The sequence below is a fragment of the Epinephelus fuscoguttatus genome, linkage group LG24 (genome assembly GCF_011397635.1).
Source record: "Epinephelus fuscoguttatus linkage group LG24, E.fuscoguttatus.final_Chr_v1".
Lineage (NCBI taxonomy): Eukaryota > Metazoa > Chordata > Actinopteri > Perciformes > Serranidae > Epinephelus > Epinephelus fuscoguttatus.
In genome coordinates this window covers 2,199,195-2,211,985 of record NC_064775.1, presented here as the reverse complement: position 1 = coordinate 2,211,985, position 12,791 = coordinate 2,199,195, and the positions used below count along the sequence as shown (strand labels likewise).

The 12,791-nt window shown below is 39.8% G+C and overlaps 1 protein-coding gene across 18 annotated transcripts in view; it reads left to right on the top strand.

Moving 5' to 3' along the window:
• LOC125884802 (CLIP-associating protein 1-A-like) overlaps positions 1-12,791 on the top strand; it is a 74,425-nt gene that overhangs the window by 50,483 nt on the left and 11,151 nt on the right. For 7 of the 18 annotated variants that reach the window (XM_049570022.1, XM_049570020.1, XM_049570021.1 and 4 more), the window contains 9 exons: positions 239-343; positions 2,189-2,245; positions 4,693-4,790; positions 5,931-5,954; positions 9,432-9,679; positions 9,840-9,903; positions 10,319-10,482; positions 11,545-11,767; positions 11,937-12,032. In XM_049570022.1, the coding sequence (XP_049425979.1) occupies positions 239-343; positions 2,189-2,245; positions 4,693-4,790; positions 5,931-5,954; positions 9,432-9,679; positions 9,840-9,903; positions 10,319-10,482; positions 11,545-11,767; positions 11,937-12,032 (1,079 nt within the window). The remainder of the gene's footprint in view (positions 1-238; positions 344-2,188; positions 2,246-4,692; positions 4,791-5,930; positions 5,955-9,431; positions 9,680-9,839; positions 9,904-10,318; positions 10,483-11,544; positions 11,768-11,936; positions 12,033-12,791) is intronic. The other 11 variants (XM_049570027.1, XM_049570031.1, XM_049570024.1 and 8 more) reach the window with 10 other exon arrangements.

The window sequence follows — 12,791 nt, the reverse complement described above, 5'->3', positions numbered from 1 at the left end:
ATGTTCCTGAACGCACCACAGACTCCAGACACCTCCTGTCTCTTGTGACCCTAACTCCTGCAGCCTCCCTCAGTCTGACTCTTCTTCTCTCCTGCGTCACTAACTCTGTCTGCAGAGCTTCAGGTGTGTCAGTGTCTGGCTGGATGTGCTACAAGCTAAACTCTCCCCCCTGCGCTGCTGTCTGTCTGTCTGTCTGTCTGTCTGTCTGTCTGTCTCTCTCTCTGCCGTGCTCCTCTAGCCCGGAGCCGGATCCCCCGGCCGAGCATGAGTCAGGGCTGCAGCCGCGAAACCAGTCGCGAGAGCAGCCGCGACACCAGCCCCGCCAGGGGTTTCTCCCCCCTGGGTGAGTACTGACAACCCTCCCTCCACACCAGAGCAGAAAACAGCTCTTCCACAGACCAGGAAGTCAGAGCACCTGAAGAAGAAGACTTCCTGTAGAGAGAAGTGTACCAGCCATCACTCCCCTCCTCCCTCTGCACACCTGTCTGCCTCCATCACTGTTCCTCCTGCCGACTCTCTGCATGCTCTCTACTTTAGTGTCCAGACTCTACTCAACTAATCTCCATATAAATAAATAAATAAATAAATACAATATAGGTGACTTGAGAAATAAATAAATGTGCCATTTAATATACCAAAAATAATCTGATAAATGTAGGCAATAATTAATTGATATTTTTAAATATTGATTTCTTTTTTTATTTTAATTTGAATTTATTTCATAATTAATTTATGTTTTGGAAAATGCACAGGAGAAAAATACCAAGGGGAAATGATACTGAAGGACAGATAGAAAGAAAGAATAAAAAAACAAAAACCCTATTTTCTTACTTTCCTATTTTCCCTTTTCATATTTTTTAATTTCTTTTGTATTTATTTGATTTTATTCTTTTTAATTAATTTGTTTTTTAGAAAATACATCGGAAAAAAATACGAAGGGGAAAATAATAGAAAGAGAAATAGAAAAAAGAAAGAAAGAAAGAAAAGAAAACATTTAATACATTTAAATGTGTTAAATGGAGGACCAAAGATGCCAAAATTAAAAATAAATAAATGAATAGGTGACTTGAGATAACGATAAAATAATTTGATAAATAAGTAAAAAAAGGCTTTAATTTATTGATAAATTGTGACATAAATTGATTTTTCTTTTAATTTGTTTTTCCATTTATAATATTCACCTTAGTATGAATTCCCCCATTTACTAAATGTGTTAGAAAATCATTAAAGATAAATGTATTATCACATCAGTCAACTGATGAAATGTGTTTTGATTTGCATCATTATTTCAAGTATTTACTTTTGTATTTATTCCCGCCATTTTTTTACTTTCTCATTCTCTTTGCGCATATTTGCATTTTTTTTCATTTTACATTTAATTTTCATCTAAAAAAGAAAACATTACATATACAAACAGACTAACAAACATACTCAACCCGCATACAATAAAAACAACAAAAGAAAAATGAAAACAAAAAACAACAATTAAAAAAAGCAACATAAAAAGAAAAAAATGCTGCATTTTAAAAAAAAGAAAAAGAAAAATTGTTTTAAATTTATTTTTTAATTTATGTATGTTTTGGAAAATGGGGAAAATAATAACTTAAATAAATGACAACATTTAAAAAAATAAATTAGGCATAAAAATAAAAAGATAAAATAAGAATTTAAATAAAAATGGAAAAATAAATAAATACATTTACAAATACAAACATGAATATAAATGCATAAATAAAGGGAAAATTAAATAGGAAAGTAAAAAATAGGGGAATTAATTCAACGGTTAATACTGTAAACAATGAAGCAAATCAAAACACATTTTATCAGTTATTTTTTATATTTTCTGGTACATTTATTGGTATATTAATTTATATAATATACCAATAATAATTTATCTTTAATTTTTAATTTTGGCAGCTTCGGTCCTCCTTAGTAATCTATCATCAGTATAGTCAAGTCTAGTTCAAAGGTAAAGCTCAAATTTTCTCTGTTGAGGTTTTAAAAAAAACTTCAAGTTGGAGTTTTAAAAATATTTTCTGAAAAAAGTTTGCAGCTGCTGTAGGAATACTTTTCTGCTGAAGTTGTCTTTAACGTGTCTGTAGCGACATGTGAAGGCAGGTGTGTGTGTTGATGTGTGTTTCTGTATCAGTGGTGGTGTTTTCTCCTCTAACTTTACGTCCTCCTCCAGCCACTCGACGTCACTCCCGGTCAACCAGCGCCCTGTCCTCTGCAGAGTGCTACTCAGGTGACCGGTGGAACTCGTTCACTCAATCAGCCACATACAACATATGAAACATGTTTACACTCAGCTTCCTGTCGCTGTTGTTCTGTCTGTATTAAACTATGTGGCTGACTGAGTGAAGTCTCTCTCTGCATGGCTCAAGTCTGCAGGGCGGGAAAATAATCTGCAGGATGTTTAAACTTTTATTTTGCAGCTTCTTAACGATCATTTCTTTGCGATGTTACGGAGCTGTGTTATTTTGGCTTTTAGAGGAAGCTGCTGATTCACTCGACTTTATTTTGTACTGTCATTATATGATTTGCATTTTTAGGGCCCGAGCATGTGAAAAGAACCTAATGTTTTCTTTCTGCTGCTTCATCACGTTTTTGAGGGGCTAAAGATTCTTGAAAACTCACCAAAATTGGCACACATACCAGCAGGCTCCGTAGCGCTCTCAAATGCACGCCAGGATTTGAATAACGCGTCGCTGATGTTCACGCAATTTGAGTTGATCGTTGCTGTCATCTACAAGAATTTTCAAGATTTGTGGGGACTTTGTTCAGCCAATAGAAAGTCAGCCATCTTGGATTTTGTGCATCAATTTGGGTTTTAGGATGCATTAAAACTGCGATTTCGAAAATATTTATCGTTAATCTTCTTAGCTCCACCCCCCCGGAAGTCAGCCATTTTGAATCTGGTGCGTTTTTAAAAAATTATTTAAAGTAAAGTTTAACAAACTTCTTTTCAAATTTGAGTGGATCTCATCTAGAGCATTTAAAAGTTTGGAGGAATTTTTTCGGCCGATTAAAAAGTCAGCCATCTTGGAATTTGTGCGTTAATTGAGGACTTTAGGAAACATAAAAACTCACGAAACTTTGCAGCCATGTTCAAACTAGTAATTCCTTCGATCTTAAGGTGCAGTCGGGCTCGGGCACATCGGCTCTATAGCGCCCCGTAATTACTTTGAGCTTTTAAAGGCAATTTTGACGCCCTTGGTATACTCTGAAACTACGAAATTTGTCATACACATTGAAACCTGTGAAGTTTGCGAGAAAATACAGCGATTGGGATCATTTTGAAAAATACATCTCATTAGGTGTCATTGGATCCGCCCACCTGGAAGTCGTCCATTTGTAATTTTGTGCCTTCCTCATGTATTTTAAGTAAAGTTTTGCGAATTGGATTCTTTTCAAATTTGATTAGATCTCATCACAAGAGCATTAAAGAGTTAGGGGGTATTTTTCGGCCGCTAGAAAGTCAGCCATCTTGGATCATTTCGAAAATATTTCTCAATGGGTTTTCATAAACTCCGCCCACCTTGAAGTCGGCCATTTTGAATTTTGTGAGTTTTTGTGTATTTTAAGTTTTTCAAACTCCTCCTAGGTGGTTTATTGGATTAGTCAAATTTGGCTGGTAAAACCTGATGACTAAAAAGTTGCAAAGGAATAGTTTGAAGCTCGAAAGATGATGTCATAGATCACGTGACTTTACAGATTAAACAGATCCATGTCATATTTGGGCAGCTGAATCTTGAGACCTTTGCGATTATAAATTTCAAAGCTGTTGTGTTTTTGTGGAACAGCGTTGCCGTGGCGATGCTGCAAATTTCGATGTTTCGCCATGACTCTGGAAGTTTTCGTAACTTGACTTTGTACGGCCCAGTCAGCCCCAAGTTTCACATGCTGGATAAGAGTCCAGGCCCGAAGACTTCTACATGTCCATATTGACTCATCGTCATAGCGCCACCTACTGACAGCAGGAAGTCAGTGTTATGTGAGACATATCATCCTATCTACCTGCAGATAGTGTGTGTTCTCTGGCGCCACATATTGGACACAGGAAGTGGTGCGCAATTTGCAATTGATAATTTCCAGAGACAAGAAATACCATCTAACTCTTAGATGGTAAAAGATGGCAAAATATATGCCGTGTTGAGCGGCGTCCCGCCTGTATCTCCGATGTGCCTGTTCATCGCTGCTTACAGTTTTAATGTCTTTATTTTGGTTGGTTAAAGATTTTGCTGGCTGCTTTACCAAAACATTCATTGCAGCTTTCTTTGCTAATTTGCTTTGGGTTGGGTCAGATGTTCATGTTGTGTCGCCTCCTCCTAAAATTCATGAGATATTTAAACCATGATTGACATCTGAGGCATTCACCAAATCTACTATAATGCATCGTTTTAAATAAATTCTGAACGAAGGAACAAAAACCCAACCTAAACAATAAAGTTAGAAATTGTACTGGTTCTGGTCCCAGAATCCACAAAGCACAGGACTGAGACACTCCTCACTCCTAAATCTGATTTCATTTTATTAATTTGAGCGTGAGGAGTGAACTCTGGTCCTCTTTATTTATTTGTTATTTTTTAAATTCCATTTTAAGTGACTGCTAGCGAACTTCATCCTCACTTTATCCCATATTCGTCACAGTAACACTCCTGTTGACCTGCTGATGTGCGTTTCCTTTTCCAGACCGGCTGTCCCATCAGGCTCGGATCTCGGCCTCCGTCAACGCCATGAGAATCCTCAACACCGGCACCGACGTCGAGGCTGCCGTCGCTGACGCTTTGGTGAGAAGAGAAGTGAAAAAATATGTGTTATAGCTCATCATTTTAAGAAATGTCCGTGTGGATTAAGTAGAAAGAGGATGGTAGAAAAACAGTTCTCCAAAACCATTTCCTTAGCCAAGAAATATAACGCTCAGACTCAAACCAGCCGTGTCTATCACAGCCTGATCTCTCATTCTCGTGAATGCGATATCTCAAGAACACCTTGAAAAAAATCTTTTCAAATTTGGCACAAACGTCCACTTGGACTGATGAAATGGTTAGATTCTGGTGGTCAAAGGTCACTGAGCCCTGGTGTTCTTCTCATTCTCATTAACACCATGCCTCAAAAACACCTTGAGGAAATTTCTTCAAATTTGGCACAAACGTCCAGTTGGGCTGAAGAATAAACTGATGAGATTTTGATGGTGAAAGGTCAAAGTTATTGTGCCTTTGTTATCATCATATTTTCATTCTCTGTGACGATAAATAAATTATCTTTTTATGCCTCTGCGCCAGCATTAGGATTTCAAATTGTTCGTACATACGTATGTCCCATTGTTGTGAACGCAATATCACAAGGGAATTTGAGGGAATTTCTTAAAATCTGGCACAAATGTCCATTTAAAGTCAAGGATGAATTGATTAAAATTTGGTCGTCACAAAGGTCAAGGTCACTGTGACTTTGTGTCCACCTCATTCTTGTAGGCATGATATCTCAAGAAGGCATTAAGGGGATTTCCTCAAATTTGGCACAAAGGCCCACTTGGACTCAAGAATAGATTGATTAGAATTTGGTGCAAAAAGGTCAGAGGTCAGTTTGTCCTTATAAAGAATGTTTTTGGCCATAGCTCAAAAATTATTGCGCTAACTATGACAAAACTTAACACAAATGTCTAACAGGATAAAATAATGAAGTGATGACATTTTATATCCAAGAGGTCAGAGGTCAGTGTCACTGTGACATCATCACATTCTGCATAAAACACTTTCTGTCCATTAGTCACTGCCATCAAGCTGAGAGGAAGTTATAAAGTGTTTAGAGACAGACGAACATGTTGGTTTGGGTCTTTTTTATCATATTTTTTGTCAATAAGAAAACTACAGAATAATGATATAATTTAATCCTTTCTCCTCTTTCTCCCTGGACTTTGTAAATTTCAGCTGTTAGGAGACTCGAGGAATAAGGTACAGAAACAGTCGAACCTTTCTGTCACTGCATGAAAACTTTAAACGCTGACTTTTCCATTCATAAAACTGAAGAGTGAGCAGGTTGGGATGCAGTCAAGGAAACTCTGACAGAAGATATCAGCTGCTGCACAACTCCAACCACTGATTTTCCTTTTCTGTCTAATCACAACTGCTTAAAGGGGACCTATTGTGCTTTTCCATATTTTCTGTCATATATTTAATGTTACAATATTGGATGTTCATATTTAACGTGTGAAAAATTTAAAATAATAAGGTAAACGTATAAAAAAGTAATTTCCTTGAGCAAACCCCTCAGGCTTTAGACCATTCTGAATACTCTAGGCTACCACAAGTGTTTACATTACATACACTGCTACGTGTAGCTACATGCTAACGTCAGAGAAACATGTCTTGGTTGCCAGTGTTGTTTGGATCATATTCCTGCTGAAACATGTCCGATTGTGTTAAGAAGCTTTTATTGATCATTTTTAACAGGAGAAAGTGCCGCTACATACAGTCATTACCTGGCTGCATGTACACTGCTACATGTAGCTACAAGCTAACATCTAGCAAACATTTCATCTTGGTTGTTAATTTCTCCAGATTTTGGATCATATTCCTATTGTTGTGTTTAGAAGCTTTTATTGATCATTTTTAACAGGAGAAAATGCTCCTATATTCCCTGGCTGCAGGTACAGTGCTACATGTAGCTACAAGCTAATATCTGGGAAACGTAGTCTTGGTTGTCAATTTCTCCCAGATTTCAGATCATATTACTGCAGACCTGCCAACCTGTACGCATTTTGCGTACCAGGCACGCATTTTGACATCAAAGTACGCTGCTACGATTTGATGCTCTAAAAGTACGCATATCACTCGATTGCGCATTTCGCCGGTTTCAGTGTATTTGTCTATGCAAGATGTTACTCAAGTTGATACCCGGTGAATATAGGTGCGTAGGCGGAACGAAAAGATTTCGGCCAATCAGATTGCTGCATATTGCCCCCTCCGCCCTCCCACCCACGGCTGACTAAGAAAGATGCGCTTGATTCAGTTCCATCCAGTTAGACAGTACACTGTCGCCCTCACCGTCAAGATAGATAACTTTAGCTTGTGTCTATTAGAGCTAGCTTCTATCTTAGCAGTTAGCTTCTGTCTGTTAGCAGTTAGCTCTTATTAGCTCCTCACCGTCAGCTCAGACCGGAGTTACCGTGTGTTCAGTCCGGTAGACGGTAGCACCTTCTCACGCCCGTTTAAGAAATCTCACTCCACCACCGACTCCTTTTTTATTTATTTTTTTACGCCCTCTAGTGTGTTCACTCGTGTGTGTGTGTGTGTGTGTGTGTGTGTGTGTGTGTGTGTGTGTGTGTGTGTGTGGGCACGTGTGTGTGCGCGCCCAACGGGGCCAAACTCCACCGTGCACGATACAGAGAGCAGGGGAGGACTGACCATGTAGAGACAGAAATGACACACGGTCTGTAAATAAGATAAATAACGTAAAGCTATTTAGTTTGTTTAATAAAAGGACAAGGTATAGACCTGTTCTATAGGAAAGGTTACCTTAAGTGACTTCTTTGTGATCTGGCACTATATAGAAAATAAAATTAAATAAAATTAACTTGACCTTCAAGGGGGGGCGGGGTGAGGTGCCCCCCTAATAAAATGGTAGGGCAAACACTGAAGTAAATAGTGTCAAAGTTGCCTGTCGTTGATACATTGCTGGTGAGAATTGTACCAAGGTAAGCAAATTGCAGACAAATTTACATTCAACTGTGTTATGAAACCATGTGCCCTGCCTGAATAACTATAACACACTTATGATAAAAAGACGTTTTGTTTGATGAGTCTGCTGAATTTCTGTAAGAAAAAAAACAAGGCAATAAGAAGAGAGTAGTTCTAATAGGTGTCGTACTACACAAGAACATGATGAGGAATGCTAATGTAATGCACTTGTCTATGATCTATTATCTGTTTCTGTATGAAATTGCATGAAAATAGGATTTCGCCATGTGATGTTTCAAAATTTTCTCGGGGGAGAGCCCCCCGAATCCCACTTGAAATCTTTCTTTTTGTCACAACAGGACATATTACTGTATTTTTTAAGCAGATGATCAATGCTACCATCAGATTGATGAAATTGACCTTGATCTGTGCCATAAAACAAATATTGGGCGTCTATGGACGTATGTGGGGCTTAGGCCTATAGATATGAATATGTAAACGTACGCTCGTTTCTTCTGTTTGTCACATGTGCATATTGACTTTTATGGTAAAAAAAAACAAAAACAAAAACAAAAAAGTGCTGCCATGTCCGCATATGTTCATGACCACGCACAAGTGTCTGGTAAGGTGGTACTCATAACCTTTCTTCAAGGTTGGCAGGTCTGTTACTGTTGGAACATGTTTGGTTGTGTTTAGAAGTTTTTATTGGTGGTTTTCAATGGGAGAAAGTGACGCTATACAGTCATTCCTTGGCTGCAAGTACACTGCTATATGTAACTCCAAGCTAACATCTGGAAAACATGTAATTTTGACTGTCAATTTCTCCCAGATATCAGATTATATTCCTGCTGCAACATGTGTGGTTATGTGTAGAAGCTAATATTGACAAATTGCTACATGTAGCTACATGCTAATGTCAGCGAAACATGTCGTCTTGGGTACAGATGTTGTTCATTTCTCCAGATTGTGGATCATATTCCTGCTGGAACATGTCCAGTTGTATTTAGAAGCATTTATTGGTGATTTTTCACATTTGAAAGTGCCCTTTGCTGGCTGCAAATACACCGCTAACATGTAGCTACATGCTAGCATCAGCAAAACATGTAACCCTGGGTGCTGATGTTCATGTTTCCCAGATTTTTAATCTTATTCCTGCTGGAACATGTCTGGCTGGTGTGTTGTTGCTTTTATTGGAGATTTGTCTCAGTAGAAAGTGCTGTTACATACAGTCATTCTCCAGCTGCAAGTACACTGCTACATGTAGCTCCATGCTAACATCAGGGAAACATGTCATCTTGGTTGCTGATGTTGTTAATATCTCCCAGATTTTGGATATTTATCCTGCTCGAACATGTACAGTTGTATTTAGAAGCTTTTATTGGTGGTTTTCATTGTAGAAATTGCCGCTGTTCTCTGTTACTGGGCTTTTTCCGGAGGGGGCTAAAGTCAGGGGCTAAAACTATGTGTCCCAGACAGGGGGTGGATAAAGGTGTACCATTAAAGCATGTAAATATGTCCCAGTAGAAAACTTAAATGCAAGTATGAACCTGATAATGAGCCTAACAGGTCCTCTTTAAGTGTCTCTCACATCATCTCTGCAGTCAGAGGTGATTAAAGTCTGAACAGCATGAAATAACCTCGTCCATCTCACATCATCAGCACGCCGCATGGCTCCGCCTCTGTAGCTGCATGCTAGATCCACATCAGAGTGTGCTGTCTGTAAACCCTGCTACCATCTCTTCTTCCTCTCAGCGGAGGCCGGTGAGGCGGCGCTTTGAGTCTCCTGGGATGTACTCGGACGACGACGCCAACAGCGACGCCTCCAGCGCCTGCTCCGAGCGCTCGTACAGCTCGCGGAACGGGGGCATGGCGCCACACTTCCTGCGTCAGACGGAGGACGTGGCGGAGGTCCTGAACCACTGCGCCAGCGCCAACTGGTCTGAGAGGAAAGAGGGGCTTCTGGGACTGCAGAACCTGCTGAAGAGTCAGAGGATGCTCAGGTGGGTGTGGAGCAGTCCGTCAGTGGTTGGTGGTGACATCACGGGAGAAATTAAACCCAGAAACCTGTGACACGCATCAGAAATCTGCTTATAAACTGTCAGAAAGATCTTCAGTCGGTCTGAAATGATTGAACAATCTGCCGTGTGTTTCCTCCGCCAGCCGCGTGGAGCTGAAGAGGCTCTGTGAGATCTTCACCAGGATGTTTGCAGACCCTCACAGCAAGGTGAGAGGCGGCTGAGCTTCAGCAGCACACAGCATGATTCACACACACACACACACACACACACACACACACACACACACACACACACACACACACACACACAGCAGCAGGCTGCACCCAGACCATGATGATGATGATGATGATGAACACGCCACAGTCAGAGTGACACTCACTGCTCACATGTCAGCACTAACTTGAGGACAGACTAACAGAGTGTGTTTTTTGTTGCATGCCTCCTCCTCCTCTTCCTCGCTGCTGCGGACTCTAACAAACACCAGAGAGTAAGTGTTTACTCACCTGACTCACCACAGTCCACTGTCCTGTCAGACTTCAGCAGCACCACTATATGTTTAACTCAGACGCAGCTACACTGACCTCCTCCTCTTCCTCCTCCTCTTCTTCCTCCCTCTGTCAGGTGTTCAGCATGTTCCTGGAGACTCTGGTGGACTTCATCACGCTGCACAGGGACGACCTGCAGGACTGGCTCTTCGTGCTGCTCACTCAGCTGCTGAAGAAGATGGGGGCCGACCTACTGGGCTCCGTCCAGGCCAAAGTCCAGAAGGCCCTGGACGTCACCAGGTGGGCTGCCGGCCGGAAATAGAGAAATAGAAGCTGCAAAAATCAAAAATAAATGACAAGACAAATAAATGTGCTGAAATAAAATAATAATAAAATAAATTAATAATCTGATTTTAATATGCTTATTCATTTATTTACCTTTGGTCATGAAAAAAACTGGGGGAAACAAATAGAGGGGAAATACTATGAATAAATAAGATAAACAAACAGTAATTGCATTTATAAAATAAATACAAAGATGAATAAATAAATGTAAAAGTTCCTAGAAATAAATAAATAGATAAATAAATAAAGTTGGGGAAGTAAATAGGAGGAAAATACAAAGGGAAAATAACACAGAAATTAATTTAAAAAATACAAACATTTAAAAATAAAAAATACTTTAGAAAATAAATGTAATGTTAATTTAAACTGATTTAAAGATTCTTAAAATAAATAAAAATAAATAATCAAGAAATAAATGAAGTTTGAGAGGTAAATAGGGGGTAAATTAATGAATAAAAAAACATTTAAAAATGACAATTGATTTTTTTATTAAATAAAAATGAATACAAAACTAATATAAAATTAATAAATAGATACAATTTTAAGAATAATAAATACAGTTAAAATAGATTTTAAAAAAAGAAAATTTTAAATTAATAAAATTAAGTAAATGATCAATAAATAAAGGTGGGAGAGTAAATAGGGGTAAAATACAGAGGGAAAATAATATGGAAATGAATAAATAAATGCATTTAAAAATGAAGTGGAATGAAATGATGAAAAATAAATACGAAACTAAACTTAAAAAAATACATTTAAAATACAAACACAAAAAAATGAAAAATTAAGAAAGGTAATTGACAGAAAATAAATAGGGGAATTAATACAAAGGTAAATACTGTAAACTAAAGAAGTCAGTTAAAACACATTTTATCAATTGATTAATGCCGACATTAATTTTATATTTTTGTTGTTATATTTATTTGTTGAGTCATTTATTCAGTTTTTCAGTTTTCTGCAAATATACTTCCTGCTTCTCCAGCGCTGCATCTCTTTGTATTTCCTGTTCCTCTGCAGAGAGTCGTTCCCGTACGAGCAGCAGTTCAACATCCTGATGCGTTTCATCGTGGATCAGACGCAGACGCCCAACCTGAAGGTGAAGGTGGCCATCCTGCGCTACATCGAGGCGCTCGCCCGCCAGATGGACCCGGCTGACTTCGTCAATTCCAGCGAGACGCGCCTCGCCGTGTCACGCATCATCACCTGGACCACCGAGCCAAAGAGCTCCGACGTCCGCAAGGTAGGAGGATGGGGCGGTACAGTGTGGCGTCTCAGTGTCACCTCCGTCTTCTCTCACAACTTTGTGTCCTTATTGTTTCTTTATTTGTACGTTTGGTTTCATTTTTCGTTTTCACGTCTTTTTTTTTTTTTTTTGTCCAATCGCCATTTCTTGTCCACCACACCCCCAGACCCTTCATAACTGGGCAGGGGAGGATTTCTCAGGCCGCCCCAGCACCGTGGCCTCTCTGCCTGGAGAGGGCAACCTGGAGGAGAGGTGCAAGCAGGTAGAATCTCCCCCCGACAGCATGACGTCCTCTAACCCAGCCTGAGACTCTCAGGGACAGACAGGGAGCTGCTGGATGTCTTTCCTACGCTTTCCAACACTAACTGCTCAGAAAGGGAGAGTTCAGGTGTTTCAAAGTGTGTGAGGGACTCATCCACAGTCGGTGTGTGAGCTACAGGCAATGGAGGTCAGTTTGGAGAAGCAGACAGGAGCACCGCACAGTCTCCTGCCTGTATGAGCGTGAAAAAATAAGGGGGATCCGCTGTGGATAAGTTCCTCACACAACCTGAACTATCCCTTTAAATCAAGTTTTGAGGATGAGGTCATGGTTTTGTTTGTGTTTGGTCGACTCTTGTCGTGGGTGAAGTCAGAAAGAGTGGACTCAGAACAGTCTGTGCATGACCTGCTGCAGTTTGACGTCTGAGACTAACCGACTGAACTTAACCTTTAACTGTGCTCCGTAAACCTCGACACGTGCGAGTTATCCTGACGAAGACTTGGGGTGGAAACTGCTCGTCCTGGCTTCTGCTTTAACGTTTGATATTTAATTTGAGTGGACATGCTGCACGTTCACTGCAACACACCTGCTTCTTAACACGCCGTGTACTCTCAGATTCACCTTCAAGGTGTTCTCTTCCTCTGGTTTCATTGGGTTTCTAAAGAGGAGTCAGCTGATTGCTCTTCGTCGCGCTCACGGCGGCAAAATCTCTGCAGTAAAAATATCCAAAAACTTCCAAATGACCCGTCGAACAGCAGCGGA